This window comes from Podarcis tiliguerta, assembly GCF_965153285.1.
Source record: "Podarcis tiliguerta genome assembly, chromosome: 2".
NCBI classification, from domain to species: domain Eukaryota; kingdom Metazoa; phylum Chordata; class Lepidosauria; order Squamata; family Lacertidae; genus Podarcis; species Podarcis tiliguerta.
Window position 1 is genome coordinate 6301793 of NC_139535.1, and position 15059 is coordinate 6316851.

A 15059-nucleotide genomic window follows, 5' to 3' on the forward strand; every position below is an offset into this window, starting at 1 on the left:
TTCCTGAAAAGGTGCCTTTCCCAATATCGACCATCTCGCACCTGAAGAGCGACAGATGAGCACATTAGTGCCACTAGGGAGTGCCACCCACTTGGTCTTGACAGGGCCTTTTCAGTGGCAGCCCCTCGTTTGTGGAATGCCCTCCCGAAAGCGCCAAATGATTTGTATCAAAGCCATCTCACCTCGCCACTAGATCTCCGTCTGAGCAACTGGAAGTCCTATGAAAGGGAAGGGTGATCTCCAGCTGTAATGCCCAAAATCCAATCGTAACCGCATGTGTGGGCATCGCTTAAGAAACACAGGAGAGGGAGACTAATTTTGAAGCAGGAATGACCAAAAACAACAAACAAAAAGACCGGCAAAAAGGTGGAAGAGAATTAAGTTTCTAAAATGGATTTTTATTAAAGTTTTCACAATACAATGAAATAATATCTAGAACAAGCAGAATCGGGAATATAAGAGAGGAAAGAGGGAAAGGGGAAAAAAGAGGGAGGGAGGAGAACAAAGCTATAAGCAGGGGTCAGCAAACTTTTTCAGCAGGGGGCCGGTCCACTGTCCCTCAGACCTTGTGGGGGGCCGGATTATATTTTGAAAAATAATAACGAACAAATTCCTCTGCCCCACAAATAACCCAGAGATGCATTTTAAATAAAAGGACACATTTTACTCATGGAAAAATACACTGATTCCCGGACCGTCTGTGGGCTGGATTTAGAAGGCGACTGGGCCGGATCCAGCCCCTGGGCATTAGTATGCCTACCCATGCTATAAGAAACACCAAAGATAAAGGGGGAAGACATCCGATTCTCCGTCTACATTAGAAAAGGATTATTGAAGACGTTTTTAAAATGTGTAAGAGCATTAAGACTAATTGGGGACAGTGCTGTGTTTCGGATATACGGTTTTATTTACATATATATGCAGCCTAAGCATCAGGTGGAGAGGCCTCCCAAAATTCACATTCCCACAGATTTTGCTCCCCCATTTGATCTTTGGGGAGATGTTGGGATATTTGCACGCCGACCTCTCCAAACTTCACCAGGGAAAATAAGAAAAGACTGTCCCCTGCCCACTAGATGGCCTCTGAGGCGGGGGATTCAGTTCACAAACCTTTCGATTATATACAGTTTCCTTATTCTATTTCTATATCTACTATCAGCATCTAAAACCGCCAGAGCCTTTCCCCACGCAATCGCATTCTAGATACTAGCGATATTCTTCTTTTAAACTAAGGGGGTATGTAGCTACGGCAGTTACACAAGCTTTAAAGAGAGGGCCGTTGGGAGTTTAGGTGACCCCCGTGAAGTCACAGTCAATTTTAATTTTCCATGTAACAGCCGCTTCACCAGGTTATCTTAATACAGTTTATTTCAGTCTTCGCTTTCCCTTTTTATTCATCGTGTTTTATTTTACCCACCGTTCCTTTTATCTTTCCCTTCCCCAAAATTATATATAGTTTGCAGTTGCTCTCCCTTTCTATACTTCCATGGTTCATAAACAAAACTACACCTATCGTTCTTCTGCTGATTGTATTTAAAATAAAACTTTCCAGGTGGGTTGTTTTGGGGGGTTGTTTTAGCTTCCTGGATCCCGTTTGGTCACCGACATCTTGCAAATCAAAGTCCTCGTTTTCACATGCGTTTATATGGTTTCCTCCGTGCGAGAACTCTTCAACGCCAGGTAAGGCTGAAACTTTCTGAAGCTCTTTACAGCTTCAAAGCACCAACAGTTAATCTCATAGCTATATGAATTTTCTGGTGGTTGAGGGGGAGTTGGGAAGATAAATGCAGTGGAAGGATTTCAATTTTTTCTGGCCTTTATATGGATCCTACCCTCTCAGAATTGCCACCCAAGCTTTTTCCGCACTCCAAAGCTTTAATATAATCTCAACCCCCAACTGTGTCTCCTTTGATTACTGAAGTTTCTGCTTCTTCGCAAAGTCTCTGCTACCATTTCTACGGTTTCTCTGCTCCGGGAAATGGGAAAGCGAGACTTTTCTTGAAGCTATTTCCAAGCATCTATATCGGTTCTCCGCTGTACGGATTCTGTGGCGGGAACAAAGGCTGGAGCTGCGAAGAAAGCTGTTCCCACACTCCAAACATGGAGGTGTGGCTTCTCTGATGGAGACTGAGAGAGTAGCTCTGCGTGAAGGTTTTCCCACACTCCATGCATTCGTACGGTTTCTCCCCTGTGTGAGTTCGGTGGTGTTTCGTGAGGGTGGTCTTCTCCGTGAAGCATTTCCCGCACTCAAAGCATTTATACCGTTTCTCTCCCGTGTGGATTCTCTGATGACGTCTGAGGTAATTCTTCAGGGTGAAGCACTTCCCGCAGTGCAAGCACATATGGGGTTTCTCCTGGGTGTGGATTTTCTTATGGTTGACGAGGTCCGCCGCCCGTCTGACGCACTTTCCGCACTCCAAACACTTATACGGCTTATCCCCGGTGTGGATTTCCTGATGGTAAGTCAGGTTCGTGCTGTTTCTGAAGCCCTTTCCGCACTCCAGGCATTTATAGGGTTTCTCCCCCGTGTGGACTCTCCGGTGGTAAGCGAGGTTGGAGTTCCGGCTGAAGCTCTTCCCGCACTCCAGGCATTTATACGGTTTCTCTCCTGTGTGGATTCTTTCATGTGCGGTAAGGTGCACCTTCAGAGTGAAGCTTTTCCCGCATTCCAAGCACTTGTAGGGTTTCTCCCCGGAGTGAATCGTCTGGTGGTTTGCCAGGATCACCTTCCGGGTGAAACTCTTTCCGCACTCGAAACATTTGTACGGCTTCTCGCCGGTGTGAACTCTCTGATGATTGGTGAGAATGATCTTCCGAGTGAAGCTCTTCTCACACTCCAGGCATTTGTAGGGTTTCTCGCCGGTGTGGATCCTCTTGTGGTACGACAGGCTGCAGTTGTGTATGAAACACTTGCCGCACTCCAGGCACTGAAACGGCTTCTCCCCTGTATGAATTCTCTGATGATTAGTTAGACGCAACTTCCGAGAGAAGCTCTTTCCACATTCCTTGCAGGTGTAAGGTTTTTCCTTCGTGGGAATTATCGGAGGAGGAGGAAGGCTATCGTCTCCAAAGTCCCTTCCACATTCCAAAGACCGGTATGGTTCCTCCTCCGGGTGAATTTCCTGATGAGAAGAGAGGGTGGAGTTTTCTCCAAAGTTCTTCTCACATTCTGTGTATTGGTATGGTTTCTCTCCAGTACAGCTGCCTTTTCCCTCTGTCTCTGTCGCATGTTGTTCTCCATTATTCTCGGTTTCAGATAGATCACCTTCTGCAATGAAGAGAGAAACTAATAAGAGCCTGAGGAAGACATAGAGCCTCAAATCATTGAGGTGGTAGCAAGGCTGAAGCTTACTGGGAAATGATATATAAGGAATTGAAAAGGATGTTCAAAATATCTTTTATTTAAAAACCAACAACCCAGAAGCTTTTCTTTTGGGAATCATAGGGACAGAACTACCTAAATCAGGCACCCCCAAATTCGGCCCTCCACATGTTTTGGGACTACAACTCCCATCATCCCTAGCTAACAGGTCCAGTGGTCAGGGATGATGGGAATTGTAGTTCCAAAACATCTGGAGGGCTGAGTTTGAGGGTGCCTGACCTAAATTGTATAGAAATTTATTTATGTATGCGACTAAAGCAGCGAGAATGCTACTCGCCCCAAAATGGAATGAAGCAGAAGTCTCAGCAAAGGAATAATGGATACAAAAACTTATGGAATATGCAGAAATGTCAAAACTTACCAGAAGAATAAGAAATCAAGATAACAAACTTTTTATTAAAAAAATGGAAAAGGTTTATTGAATATTTACAGATAAATTGCAAACAGATAAAAAACACTGGCAGGATTATTGTAATAACCTGCCGTTTCATAAGAGTAAATACTGAAAGTAGATAATTAAATGAGCAAATTAAATGAATTTGGATATGCAGAAGATATTAAAAATAAATTTAAGGAACCGGAGAAAGAGGGGAAGGAAGTCAAGCTCTGAAATGTATAAATTTGAAAAGTATAAATAAAAACTTTTTTTAAAAAAAGAAACCAGGTGGAATATCCAGAAATTGCTGAAATGTCCAGGGAAACCCAGACGTTTGGCAACCCATGTTGGAAGTGAAGATTTTGGGGTGAATTTACTTTTTAAAAGCTCAAAAACCTCAATTTATTTGGAGATTTAGCAAGAAAAGGTCAACAACTTTTTGAAATATGGCAAACCTACAATCCTTAAAAACTTTTTAAAAAATGTATTTACAGATTTCAAAAAATTACTACACAAGACGTATTTTCCAATTAATATTCATTGAAAATTACTTGTTTCACCCACCGAACAAATCAGAAACTTGCCTTTCAAAAGGCCTGGCCTATTCAGACCAGTCAGGTCAACTGGAGGGGGTATATTAAGAGAGAACACAATAGACAGCTGCCCATTCAAACCTAACTGCAGTGGATTAAGAACCCCTGAGCTAATCACATACAGAAATTTCAAAACAGGTACTTTGATCTAAGCAGGTTGCTTGCTTACCCTGAGAGGCTGCAGTCCCATAGATCTCTTCCATGACTCCCTGATTCAGAGATCTTTAGTCAGGATCCAGCAAAGCCGATACTCCCCTTCTGCGAAATGCACAGCTACGTCCTCAAAGGACACTGGGGGGGGAAAGGAAAACATTTCATCCTTGTAGATCAGATTATCAGCCAGCTACATAAAAAAGGATAACTGCTGATCATTATTCTCGTAATTTAATGAATCCTTCTTGAGTGGCGTTCTCGAGGAGAGATAACGGTTTAGGCTCAGGGAAGGTCATTTCCAGAAAGAGATGGCTTTCCAGGACTTGCTAGCTCCATCGCCTGTGTCTCAGAGGCAAATTGAAACACATCCAAATAAGAAAAAGTTGTATCGGCGGTCTGAGTGGATAAACAAAACTTTATTGTTCGAAGCTGTAGCCCACCACAAGGGAGATACAACGAACACACGAGGTCAAGAGGGATGTGAATAAACAATCAAAAGTCTATTATTGGATCCACACAGGCGTCAAACCTACGTTAACGATAAAAACTTACTTTCCCCTTTGATTAGTCATGGGTTGGGGGTTTTTTTAAGACAATTTTTGGTTTGTTTGTTTTTAAACAAATACAAAAATGATTAAGCACCTATCCAGCATTCAAGATTCAAACATATTACTTTACTGAGAATATTGAGCAGTCGGCACAAGATCCCCCCCCCCCCGAGGTCAAGAGGGATGTGAATAAACAATCAAAAGTCTATTATTGGATCCACACAGGTGTCAAACCTACGTTAACGATAAAAACCTACTTTCCCCTTCGATTAGTCATGGGTTGGTTTTTTAAAAGACAAATTTTGGTGTGTGTTTTTTAAAACAAATACAAAAACAATTAAGCACCTATCCAGCATTCAAGATTCAAACATACAGTGGTGCCCCGCAAGACGAATGCCTCGCAAGACGGAAAACCCGCTAGACGAAAGGGTTTTCCGTTTTGGAGGTGCTTCGCAGGACGAATTTGCTATGGGCTTGCTTCGCAAGACGAAAATGTCTTGCGATTCCTGGGGGTTTTTTTTCGCTCCCCACCCCCTTTTTCTAAGGCACTAAACTGCTAATAGCCTTTTAGCAGCTAATCCGCTAATCCCTTAAGCCTTTAATAGCCGCTAATAGCCCCTAAACTGCTAATGGGCTTGCTTCGCAAGACAAAAAAACGCTAGACAAAGAGACTCAGGGAACGGATTCTTTTCGTCTTGCGAGGCACCACTGTATTACTTTACTGAGAATATTGAGCAGTCGGCACAAGATCCCCCCCCCCCAATTATTCAACTCCCCCTTCCCACAATCCAAAAACAGTTTGGATGAACAGAAGTACTCTCAGCAAGAAGCCCGGAAAACACCGAAATGAGGTGCTCGGGGGGCGGGGGCGGGGAAGGTCTGCGCCTCCCTGGTCCTGAATGGGGTAACTGTGCCCCTGAAGGACCAGGTCCACAGCCTGGGAGTCATTCTGGACTCACAGCTGTCCATGGAGGCGCAGGTTAATTCTGTGTCCAGGGCGGCTGTCTACCAGCTCCATCTGGTAGGCAGGCTGAGACCCTCCCTGCCCGCGGACTGTCTCACCAGAGTGGTGCATGCTCTAGTTATCTCCCGCTTGGACTACTGCAATGCGTTCTATGTGGGGCTACCTTTGAAGGTGACCCGGAAACTACAACTAATCCAGAATGCGGCAGATAGACTGGTGACTGGGAGTGGCCGCTGAGACCACATAACGCCGGTCTTGAAAGACCTACACTGGCTCCCAGTACGTTTCCGAGCACAATTCAAAGTGTTGCTGCTGACCTTAAAAGCCCTAAAAGTCTCTACCCCCATTGTCCAGCCCGGACACTGAGGTCCAGCTCCGAGGGCCTTCTGGTGGTTCCCTCGCCGCGAGAAGCCAAGTTACAGGGAAGCAGGCAGAGGGCCTTCTCAGTAGTGGCACCCGCCCTGTGGAATGCCCTCCCACCAGATGTCAAAGAGATAAACAACTACCAGACTATTAGAAGACATCTGAAGGCAGCCCTGTTTAGGGAAGCTTTTAATGTTTAATAGGTTATTGTATTTTAATATTCTGTTGGAAGCCACCCAGAGTGGCTGGGGAAACCCAGCCAGATGGGCAGGGTATAAATAATAAATGATGATGATGATGATGGGCTCCTGTAGCTCCCTAGCCTGCACTGTTTCTGACACTTGATGGCACTGGGCTTATACCGGGATAGCCAGAACAGACCTTTTGTGGGATGGGATACATAAGTAGGAGTCAAGTACAACATTCCTTGTTTTCCTAGAGTGGACATGCAAGGGAATGTTTGGTCCAGTCAGTCGAAAACTTCCTGTTTCCTCCTGACTGGGACATACTTCCTTTGGCATGTTAACAAGCCTGATCGGGTGTGGCCTTACCTGCCCAGGTAACAAAAGGGCAAAGCACACAGCACACTTCCTCTCTTTGACTTATTCCATTGAACCAGCTTTTTAGCTAGCAATGTTCTTTGGCCTTTAGCCGACAGAGGAAACTGGGATTATACCCATATGGCATGTCCAAAGTCTGTTTCGGGGCCTAATCCGGCCCGCCGGTTGGTTTAATCTGGCCCCTGTGGCAGTTTATTTCCTGCGGTAAAACCCTAAAAAAGATCAACAACTTTGGTCGGCCATCATGCATGCTCACTTCATCACATCCGGACACCCCTGGCATATGGGATAGATCCACATATATATACTTTGTAACTAAGTCTGCCTTCAGGGATCCAACTGTGAAATAATGATTCGTTTGTAGACTTCTTTTATATACGTTACACAAGATTGTGGTGTGTTTATTCCTTTAAGAGGGATAATAAGGGGACTTAAAGGTAAAGGTAAAGGGACCCCTGACCATTAGGTCCAGTCGTGACCGACTCTGGGGTTGCGGAGCTCATCTCGCTTTATTGGCCAAGGGAGGCGGCATACAACTTCCAGGTCATGTGGCCAGCATGACTAAGCCGCTTCTGGCGAACCAGAGCAGAGCACGGACATGCCGTTTACCTTCCCGCCGGAGCGGTACCTATTTATCTACTTGCACTTTGACGTGCTTTCGAACTGCTAGGTTGGCAGGAGCAGGGACCGAGCAACGGGAGCTCACCCTGTCGCGGGGATTAGAACCGCTGACCTTCTGATTGGCAAGTCCTAGGCTCTGTGGTTTAACCCACAGCGCCACCCGAGATGCTTAAACAAGCCTGCAACCAGCTACCTGCTGTGCGTTTAAAGGGGAATGTAAACGCTGCTAAGTTATAGAACTTGCTAGCACAAGTTAGTAATTCGTTCTGGAGGTCTGTTTTTAACCTGAAACTGTTCTTAACCTGAAGCAGCACTTTAACTAATGGGGCCTCCCAGTGGCGTAGCGTGGGTTGTCAGCACCCGGGGCAAGGCAAGTAATTTGCGCCCCCTAACCCGGGGCAAGGCAAGTAATTTGCGCCCCCCCGCTGCACTGTCCCTCCCCCAGATAGTCCCTCGCTCTCCCTCCGCACCGCACTGCACGCCTGGCACCCTCCCCTCCACAGTGGGCGGCTTGGATCGGATTCGCACAGCCAGCACTGCAGTGAGAGAGAGTGAGTGAGCCAGGTAGGGGCAGAGAGCTGCGAGTGCGAGCGCGCAGTGGCATGGCGTGGGTTTTCTGAGCTTGCACAGAGTGCTTTTCCTCCCTATGGGCAGAGCCAGCTTGCTCCTAAATACCTGAGCTCTATAGTTAGAGACTCACCATTTCCCCAGTTGGCTTGGCCCCCAATTTCTCTTACTATAGAATTTGGGGCTGGTGGTGGAGGAAATCATTATTCTTCCCCCTTGCTACCCCCCCCCCCAAAGCATAAGAGAGGGACTCCCAAGAAGGTGAAGCAGGATTTCACTCCAGGGTATCTCGGAAGCCCAGACCCCCGATCTCTCCCATCGCCGCTGGAGGGGTCATGGAGGCACTGAGCCCGGGAGGCGGGCAGCCAGCCAGGGCGCACGCACCTACCCAACCTCGCTGCGCCCAGGCGCGCTGCTCTCTCCAACTTTTCTCCCTGCCGTGCCAGTGGCTCCGCCTCCACCTCTTCCTTTGCCTCTTTGAGCAAGGGATTAGCAGGCTCGGGATTGGATCCTGCGGCAGGCAGGCGGCGCCTCCACCCTCCTCCTCCCGGCTTTGCTGCTCCTCCACCTCCTCCTCCTCCTCCCTGCTGCTGCTGCAGCTGCTGCGCGGCTCTTTTCCCTCCCGCTTCCTCCGGCCAAACGGAGACGACGATCCCTCCCCCCAACCAAGCCTCGATTGCTTGTCCCTTCCCTCTGGACTTGCGCCCCCCCCCACCTCCTCCTCCCTGCTGCTGCTCGGCTCTTTTCCCTCTCGCTTCCTCCGGCCAAACGGAGACGACGATCCCTCCCCCCAACCAAGCCTCGATTGCTTGTCCCTTCCCTCTGGATTTGCGCCCCCCCAAATATTGCGCCCGGTGCGGCTCGCACCCCTGGCACCCCCCACGCTACGCCACTGGGGCCTCCTGCTGCTGCTGTGCCGTCGGAGCACGATTTCTGTTCTCATCCTGAATCAAAGTTCTTAACCTGAAGCGTCTGTAACCTGAAGCGTATGCAACCCGAGGTACCACTGTAAACAATATATCCTCTCCAGCTTCCCTGAACCTTCTCACACCTTTCTCTTCCCAGGGAGCATAAGCAACAATTCTGAAAAGAGAACCGGTGTGGTGTAGCGGTTAGAATGTTGGACTAGGAGCCAGGAGACCCGGGTTCGAATCCCCGCTCAGCCACGAAGCTCACTGGGGACCTTGGGCCAGCCACTGCCTTTCCGCCTAGCCTACCTCACAGGTTTGTTGTGAGGAAAGGATGGGGGGGCAGAAAGGTGGGATATAAAGGGTGGTGATGACATCACTCCTATGCACCCCTGTTGCCACTGCCTGGCCAGCTAGGGTCAGAGGGCTCGGTTAATCTGCATTCATTTCCATCTGAACAGTTCATTTCCACCAGGAAGTCTTGCGCAGTTGAGCCTTTTATTGATAAGAAATGCATTGGGGGAAAACAAAAGAAACAGCCCCTAGTAGTACTTGGTTTCGGCAAGATTTCTTTCTTTCTGTTTGGTGTATTATTTTGTATTAAATTTTCCAAACATTTTCACAATAATCTGCATCTCAAATGATTACACGGTTTCATAAATTGACTTCCCATCTTCACTTCCGATGTTTTTTTCCCCACTCAAACCTTTTCTGCTGCATTATATATTTATGTACTGCAGAAAGTTTCTCTGTTACAGTTAAAGACTTTGAAAAGATTTCTATCCATATTCTGCAAATAAATCATTTCGACACTGTACTATGCCACACTGAAATGTTAAAATGTTTAAAATTCCTAAAAGGAATGCCTCTGGCCTTTTACTATATGATAGTCTTAGTATTTTATTTCTTCGTGGATCATGCTCCAAAATTTCAATTTAAATGATGATATTCCAGAAGACAAAACTATTTTTTTTCTTATATTCAACGTCTGCAGCAAGAATCCTGGTGGCTAAGTATTGGAAAGAGAACCAGTTACCCACAAGGGGAGAATGGTTATGTAAGCTTTCGGAATATTTAGAATTAGCCAAATTGACAGATATAATGAGACAAAAACCCAAAAGTGAAGTGAAAAAGAAATGGGAGCGGCTAAATGAATACCTTAAAAGCCAAGGTTCGAGGACAGAAATCTGGCTGAGTCTGGAATAACCTTGTGAAGTGATGGATAAGAATGAGGGATTTATATCTAGATGCTAGGATAGAGAAGATAAGGAAAACAGGAAGACATAATGAGAGGTAAAGGAGGTGCTGTGGGATTGGTGGAAGTCAATGTTTGTTTTTCTTTTTAATGTTTATATTATTAACTTGTAAGATATGGATTTTGGTTGTTGTTTTTTGTATGCTGGTTTTTGTGTATTGTTATTTTTCGATATTTTCCATGTTGTTGTTGTGTGGAAAATACTAATAAAAATTGTTATTAAAAAAAGAAGAAGAAGAGTTTGGATTTGATATCCCGCCTTTCACTCCCCTTCAGGAGTCTCAAAGCGGCTAACGTTCTCCTTTCCCTTCCTCCCCCACAACAAACACTCTGTGAGGTGAGTGGGGCTGAGAGACTTGTGGGGCTGAGAGAAGTGTGACTAGCCCAAGGTCACCCAGCAGCTGCAGGTGGAGGAGCGGAGACGCGAACCCAGTTCCCCAGATTACGAGTCCACCGCTCTTAACCACTACACCACACTGGCTCTCTAATGTTAAATGTTAAAATGTTTATTTGATCGTCCTTGTTATCTTGCCATCCTCCACTTGGCATCCTGTCCTGCCACACACTTTGAGAACCACACAATTAAAACGTTTTGCGTTGTGACAACCTCATCCAGACAGGGAAGATCTGGGATACCAAGGCATTGTCACGGACACTGATTTGGGGAAGGGGGCACTGAAATCAAAGGGTACTTATGAAATTACTCAGGGCTTGTTTGTTTTTTAGCAGGAATGTGGGGGAACTCAGTTCCCTTACCTTTTGAAAATTAAATAATTATCATCTTTTGTCTGGGGGTGCTAGAACGGATATACACCCAAATAAAAGGTAAAGGTACCCCTGCCCGTACGGGCCAGTCTTGACAGGCTCTAGGGTTGTGCACCCATCTCACTCAAGAGGCCATGGGCCAGCGCTGTCCGGAGACACTTCCGGGTCACGTGGCCAGCGTGACATCGCTGCTCTGGCGAGCCAGCGCCGCACACAGAAACACTGTTTACCTTCCCGCTAGTAAGCGGTCCCTATTTATCTACTTGCACCCGGGAGTGCTTTCGAACTGCTAGGTTGGCAGGCGCTGGGACCGAACAACGGGAGCGCACCCCGCCGCGGGGATTCGAACCGCCGACCTTTCGATCGGCAAGCCCTAGGCGCTGAGGCTTTTACCCACAGCGCCACCCGCGTCCCATACACCCAAATACCTGAGCCCAAAATCCACCTAAATCTGCAATCAATAAACATCCTTGTCTGCTTGAGTTTATTAATCACATCTTACATTTAGCCACTGGCGGGTGGCAGTGGTGGCACTGCAACTGGGCCCACAATAAACAAACAAGTCCCCCCACCTTTTTTTCCAGAAAAAAAGCACCCGGTACTGGAATCAAAGGGTACTTACCAAATGACTCTATTTATTAAAGATGGAACGGTCTCTCTGTTGCTACTTCAACTAGAAACAAGCAAAAATAAAAACATTTTTTTAAAAATTAAAAAAATACATTAAAGGCCCACATCGAATATAACTGATCTGTAGAAAGGACTTTATGATCTGAAAATAGAGACGGTGTATGATAAGATTAATGAATGTTAGAATGTCATCGGATTGAATCTAAAAGGTTATTAGTAATAAAGTGGTGAAGGAGTACAGGTAACTTAAAGGTTAAAAGGTATAAAATTAAAAGGCTTTAATTGGTTAAGATACCAAGGAGACTAAGATGTATTAAGATATTAAAAATTAGGCAAGCAAAAGGGAAGGGATTTGCTGACCAAATATATGAATTGGAATACAGTGAAGGGAGGCATGGGGAAGTCTGGGAAACAAGTAAATGCAAGGAATACTATGAAATGGAATTGTTTTTTTTACCCGTTTTTCTGTTTTTCCTTTTTGTGTTGTTCTTTGTGCTGTTTTGATTTTTTTTTTTTGTATTTTGTTTGTTTGCTATTTTTTCTACTTATGTAAAAACTTTAATAAAAATATTATTAAAAAAAGAAAAAGAAAATAGAGACTGTGCATGTACTTCTGCAACCCAAGGAAATATTTAATAAAAACAATTAAAATAAAAGAGTGTGTCAAGAAAAAAAGAAAAAGAAACCCTCAAATTTGGATTCCGGCAGCTTTGAGAGCCACTGCTTTAGATGAAAAAAACCCCTGCTGGTTTGGATTTGTCTGCAAAGATCCCCTCCTCTTGCAGACCCTTAAAGGGACGCTGTTATCCAGGGACAGCCCAGGATTTGCAGAAGCCTTCAAGGTTTCTAATTTGATCCCAGAATGTCCCGCTTTCCCTTAGGATGTCCCTATTTCCATTGGAGAAATGTTGGGAGTTATCCAACCCCCCAAGCAGAGGAGATAAGTAACTATATAACCTTTAGAAGATATCTGAAGGCAGCCCCGTACAGGGAAGTTTTAAAAAAATGTTTAATGTTTTATTATTATAAAACATTTTAATATTCAGATTCAGATACTTTATTCGGCTATAAGTCCACAAGGTAAAACCAATCAATAAATAAAATAGCATTTTACATTCTAATATATTTTTTGTTGTATGTTGGAAGCCGGTCAAAATGGCTGGGGCAACGCAGTCAGATGGGCGGGGTACAAAAATAAAATAAAATAAAAATTATTACTGAATAGGACGTTCCTATTATCATCAGAGAAATATTGGTGGGTGTGGAGTTATGCGACCCCTGAGCCAAGGAGATAAGTAACTATATAACCTTTAGAAGACATCCCTGTATAGGGAATTTTTAAAAAAAGTTTAATGTTTTATTATTATAAAATATTTTTATATTTTATTTCTATCTATCTATCTATCTATCTATCTATCTATCTATCTATCTATATGTTGGAGGCCGCCCAGAGTGGCTGTGGCAACGCAGTCAGATGGGTGGGGTATAAAAATAAAATAAAATAATTATTATTATTGAATAGGACGTCCCTATTATCATCGGAGAAATGTTGGTGGGTGCAGAGTTATGCCACCCCCGAGCCAAGGAAATAAGTATCTATATAACCTTTAAAAGACATCCCTGTATGGGGAATTTTTTAAAAAATGTTTAATGTTTTATTATTATAAAATATTTGTGTGTGTGTTTGTTGGAGGCCGACCAGAGTGGCTGGGGTAACGCAGTCAGATGGACGGGGTGTAATTAATAATAATAATAATAATAATAATAATAGAATAGGACGTCCCTATTTTCATGGGAGGGGCTGCTCCTGCCCGGATTCCCAGACCAAAATGTGGGGGAAGCCTCCATTCTGTCTCTCTCTCTCTCCGGAGCACAAAGGAGGCTTCGCCTCCCGGATGGCCTGCTAGCTTTGCGCTTTTGCGCGCAGGAAGGCAGAGAAAGGATCTCCCCCTCCCTCCCCAGATCGGGTGGCTTTTTGGGACAGATCCCGGGCGGATCGGCTGCAGGCCCCCTCCCGGGCCCCCTCCCTTTGTCTCGATCCCACCCCCGGGACACCCCTTTGCCCCCTCCCCATGCGCAAAAGGGGGAGCTCACCCGGTGGCAGGAGGCGCCTCGACGCAGCGGCAAAGGCGAGGCGAGGCCACCCTGGGGAGGGAGAGGCAGGCAGGAAGGCGCTTCGGAAGGAGGCGCTTTGGCAAAGACCTCGTCCCCAAATCCCTTTCCTCTCTAGGAAGCGAGTTCATTGCATTTTTAACCCTTGCCAGGACAGATCTCTGCTCCCCCCCCCCTTTTTTTTTTTTTGCATTTGACAGATGGGAGTTTTGCCTTAGAATCATAAAATCATAGGCGGATCAAGGGAATCTCAATAGAATATGTGAGATGGCCTCGGGCAGCAGCCGGGCTTCATTTCTTAGTTCTAGTTACAGCTAGGTAGCCGTGTTGGTCTGCCTAGTCGAAACAAAAAAAAATTAAATCCTTCCAGTAGCACCTTAGAGACCAACTAAGTTTGTTATTGGTATGAGCTTTCCTGTGCATGCACACTTCTTCAGATACGAAATACAGTGTTGCCTCGGGTTACACACGCTTCAGGTTACAGACTCCGCTAACCCAGAAATAGTACCTCGGGTTAAGAACTTTGCTTCAGGATGAGAACAGAAATTGTGCTCCGGCAGCGGGAGGCCCCATTAGCTAAAGTGGTGCTTCAGGTTAAGAACAGTTTCAGGTTAAGAACGGACCTCCAGAATGAATTAAGTACTGAAACCGAGGTACCACTGTATATCTTCAGATATCTGAAGAAGTGTGCATGCACACGAAAGCTCATACCAATAACAAACTTAGTTGGTCTCTAAGGTGCTAGGGGATGGGGGGGGGAAATTATTTCATTTTTTAGGTTAGCTTTAGCTGAAGACCATGCCAGGATTAAGACGGTTGTTGTTTACATTTGTATACAGTGGCAATCAAAATGATTCAACCCCATTGCAAATCAGGTTTATTATCCGAAGCAAATCTCTCTCTCTCAAAGTAGTATTTGTTGTTGTTGTTGTTTAGTCATTTAGTCGTGTCCGAGTCTTCGTCACCCCATGGACCAGAGGACGCCAGGCACTTCTGTCTTCCACTGCCTCCCGCAGTTTGGTCAAACTCATGTTGGTAAACACTGGCCTGCGAGCGCTCCTATTGGAAAACAGCCTTTACCAAAGGTGTCATGAACTTTGAAGATGCTCAAACTCAGGACGAAAGGGAGAAACGTAGATCTTACTCCTTGAAATTGGTTGCCAAGATTAAAGATCCCCACCTTCCCACAGCCATCTATCTCCCCACTCCAGTCAGAGACTACGCCTGTGCATTGCTTCCCTTTGCTCTGCCCTTGTCATGCC

At 45.5% G+C, this 15059-nt stretch overlaps 1 protein-coding gene across 1 annotated transcript; it reads right to left on the reverse strand.

Annotated features, from left to right (window-relative positions):
- Positions 1–377: 377 nt before the first annotated feature.
- On the reverse strand, positions 378–13893 carry LOC310670659 (uncharacterized protein). The gene is made up of 4 exons (XM_083426298.1): positions 13780–13893; positions 11678–11728; positions 4521–4642; positions 378–3268 (listed from the first exon to the last, which is right to left on the reverse strand). The coding sequence occupies exons 3-4, from the start codon at positions 4552–4554 to the stop codon at positions 2019–2021; spliced, it is 1284 nt and encodes a 427-aa protein (XP_083282424.1). The 5' UTR covers positions 4555–4642; positions 11678–11728; positions 13780–13893; the 3' UTR covers positions 378–2018.
- Positions 13894–15059: the final 1166 nt, after the last annotated feature.

What these genes read in the sequence shown, in the direction of transcription:
- LOC310670659 (XM_083426298.1), bottom strand. Translation starts at nt 4,554, where the DNA reads ATGGAAGAGATCTATGGGACTGCAGCCTCTCAGG. An exon ending in TGGGACTGCAGCCTCTCAGG is followed by an intron (nt 3,269 to 4,520) that starts GTAAGCAAGCAA and finishes TCTTCATTGCAG; the next exon opens with AAGGTGATCTATCTGAAACC.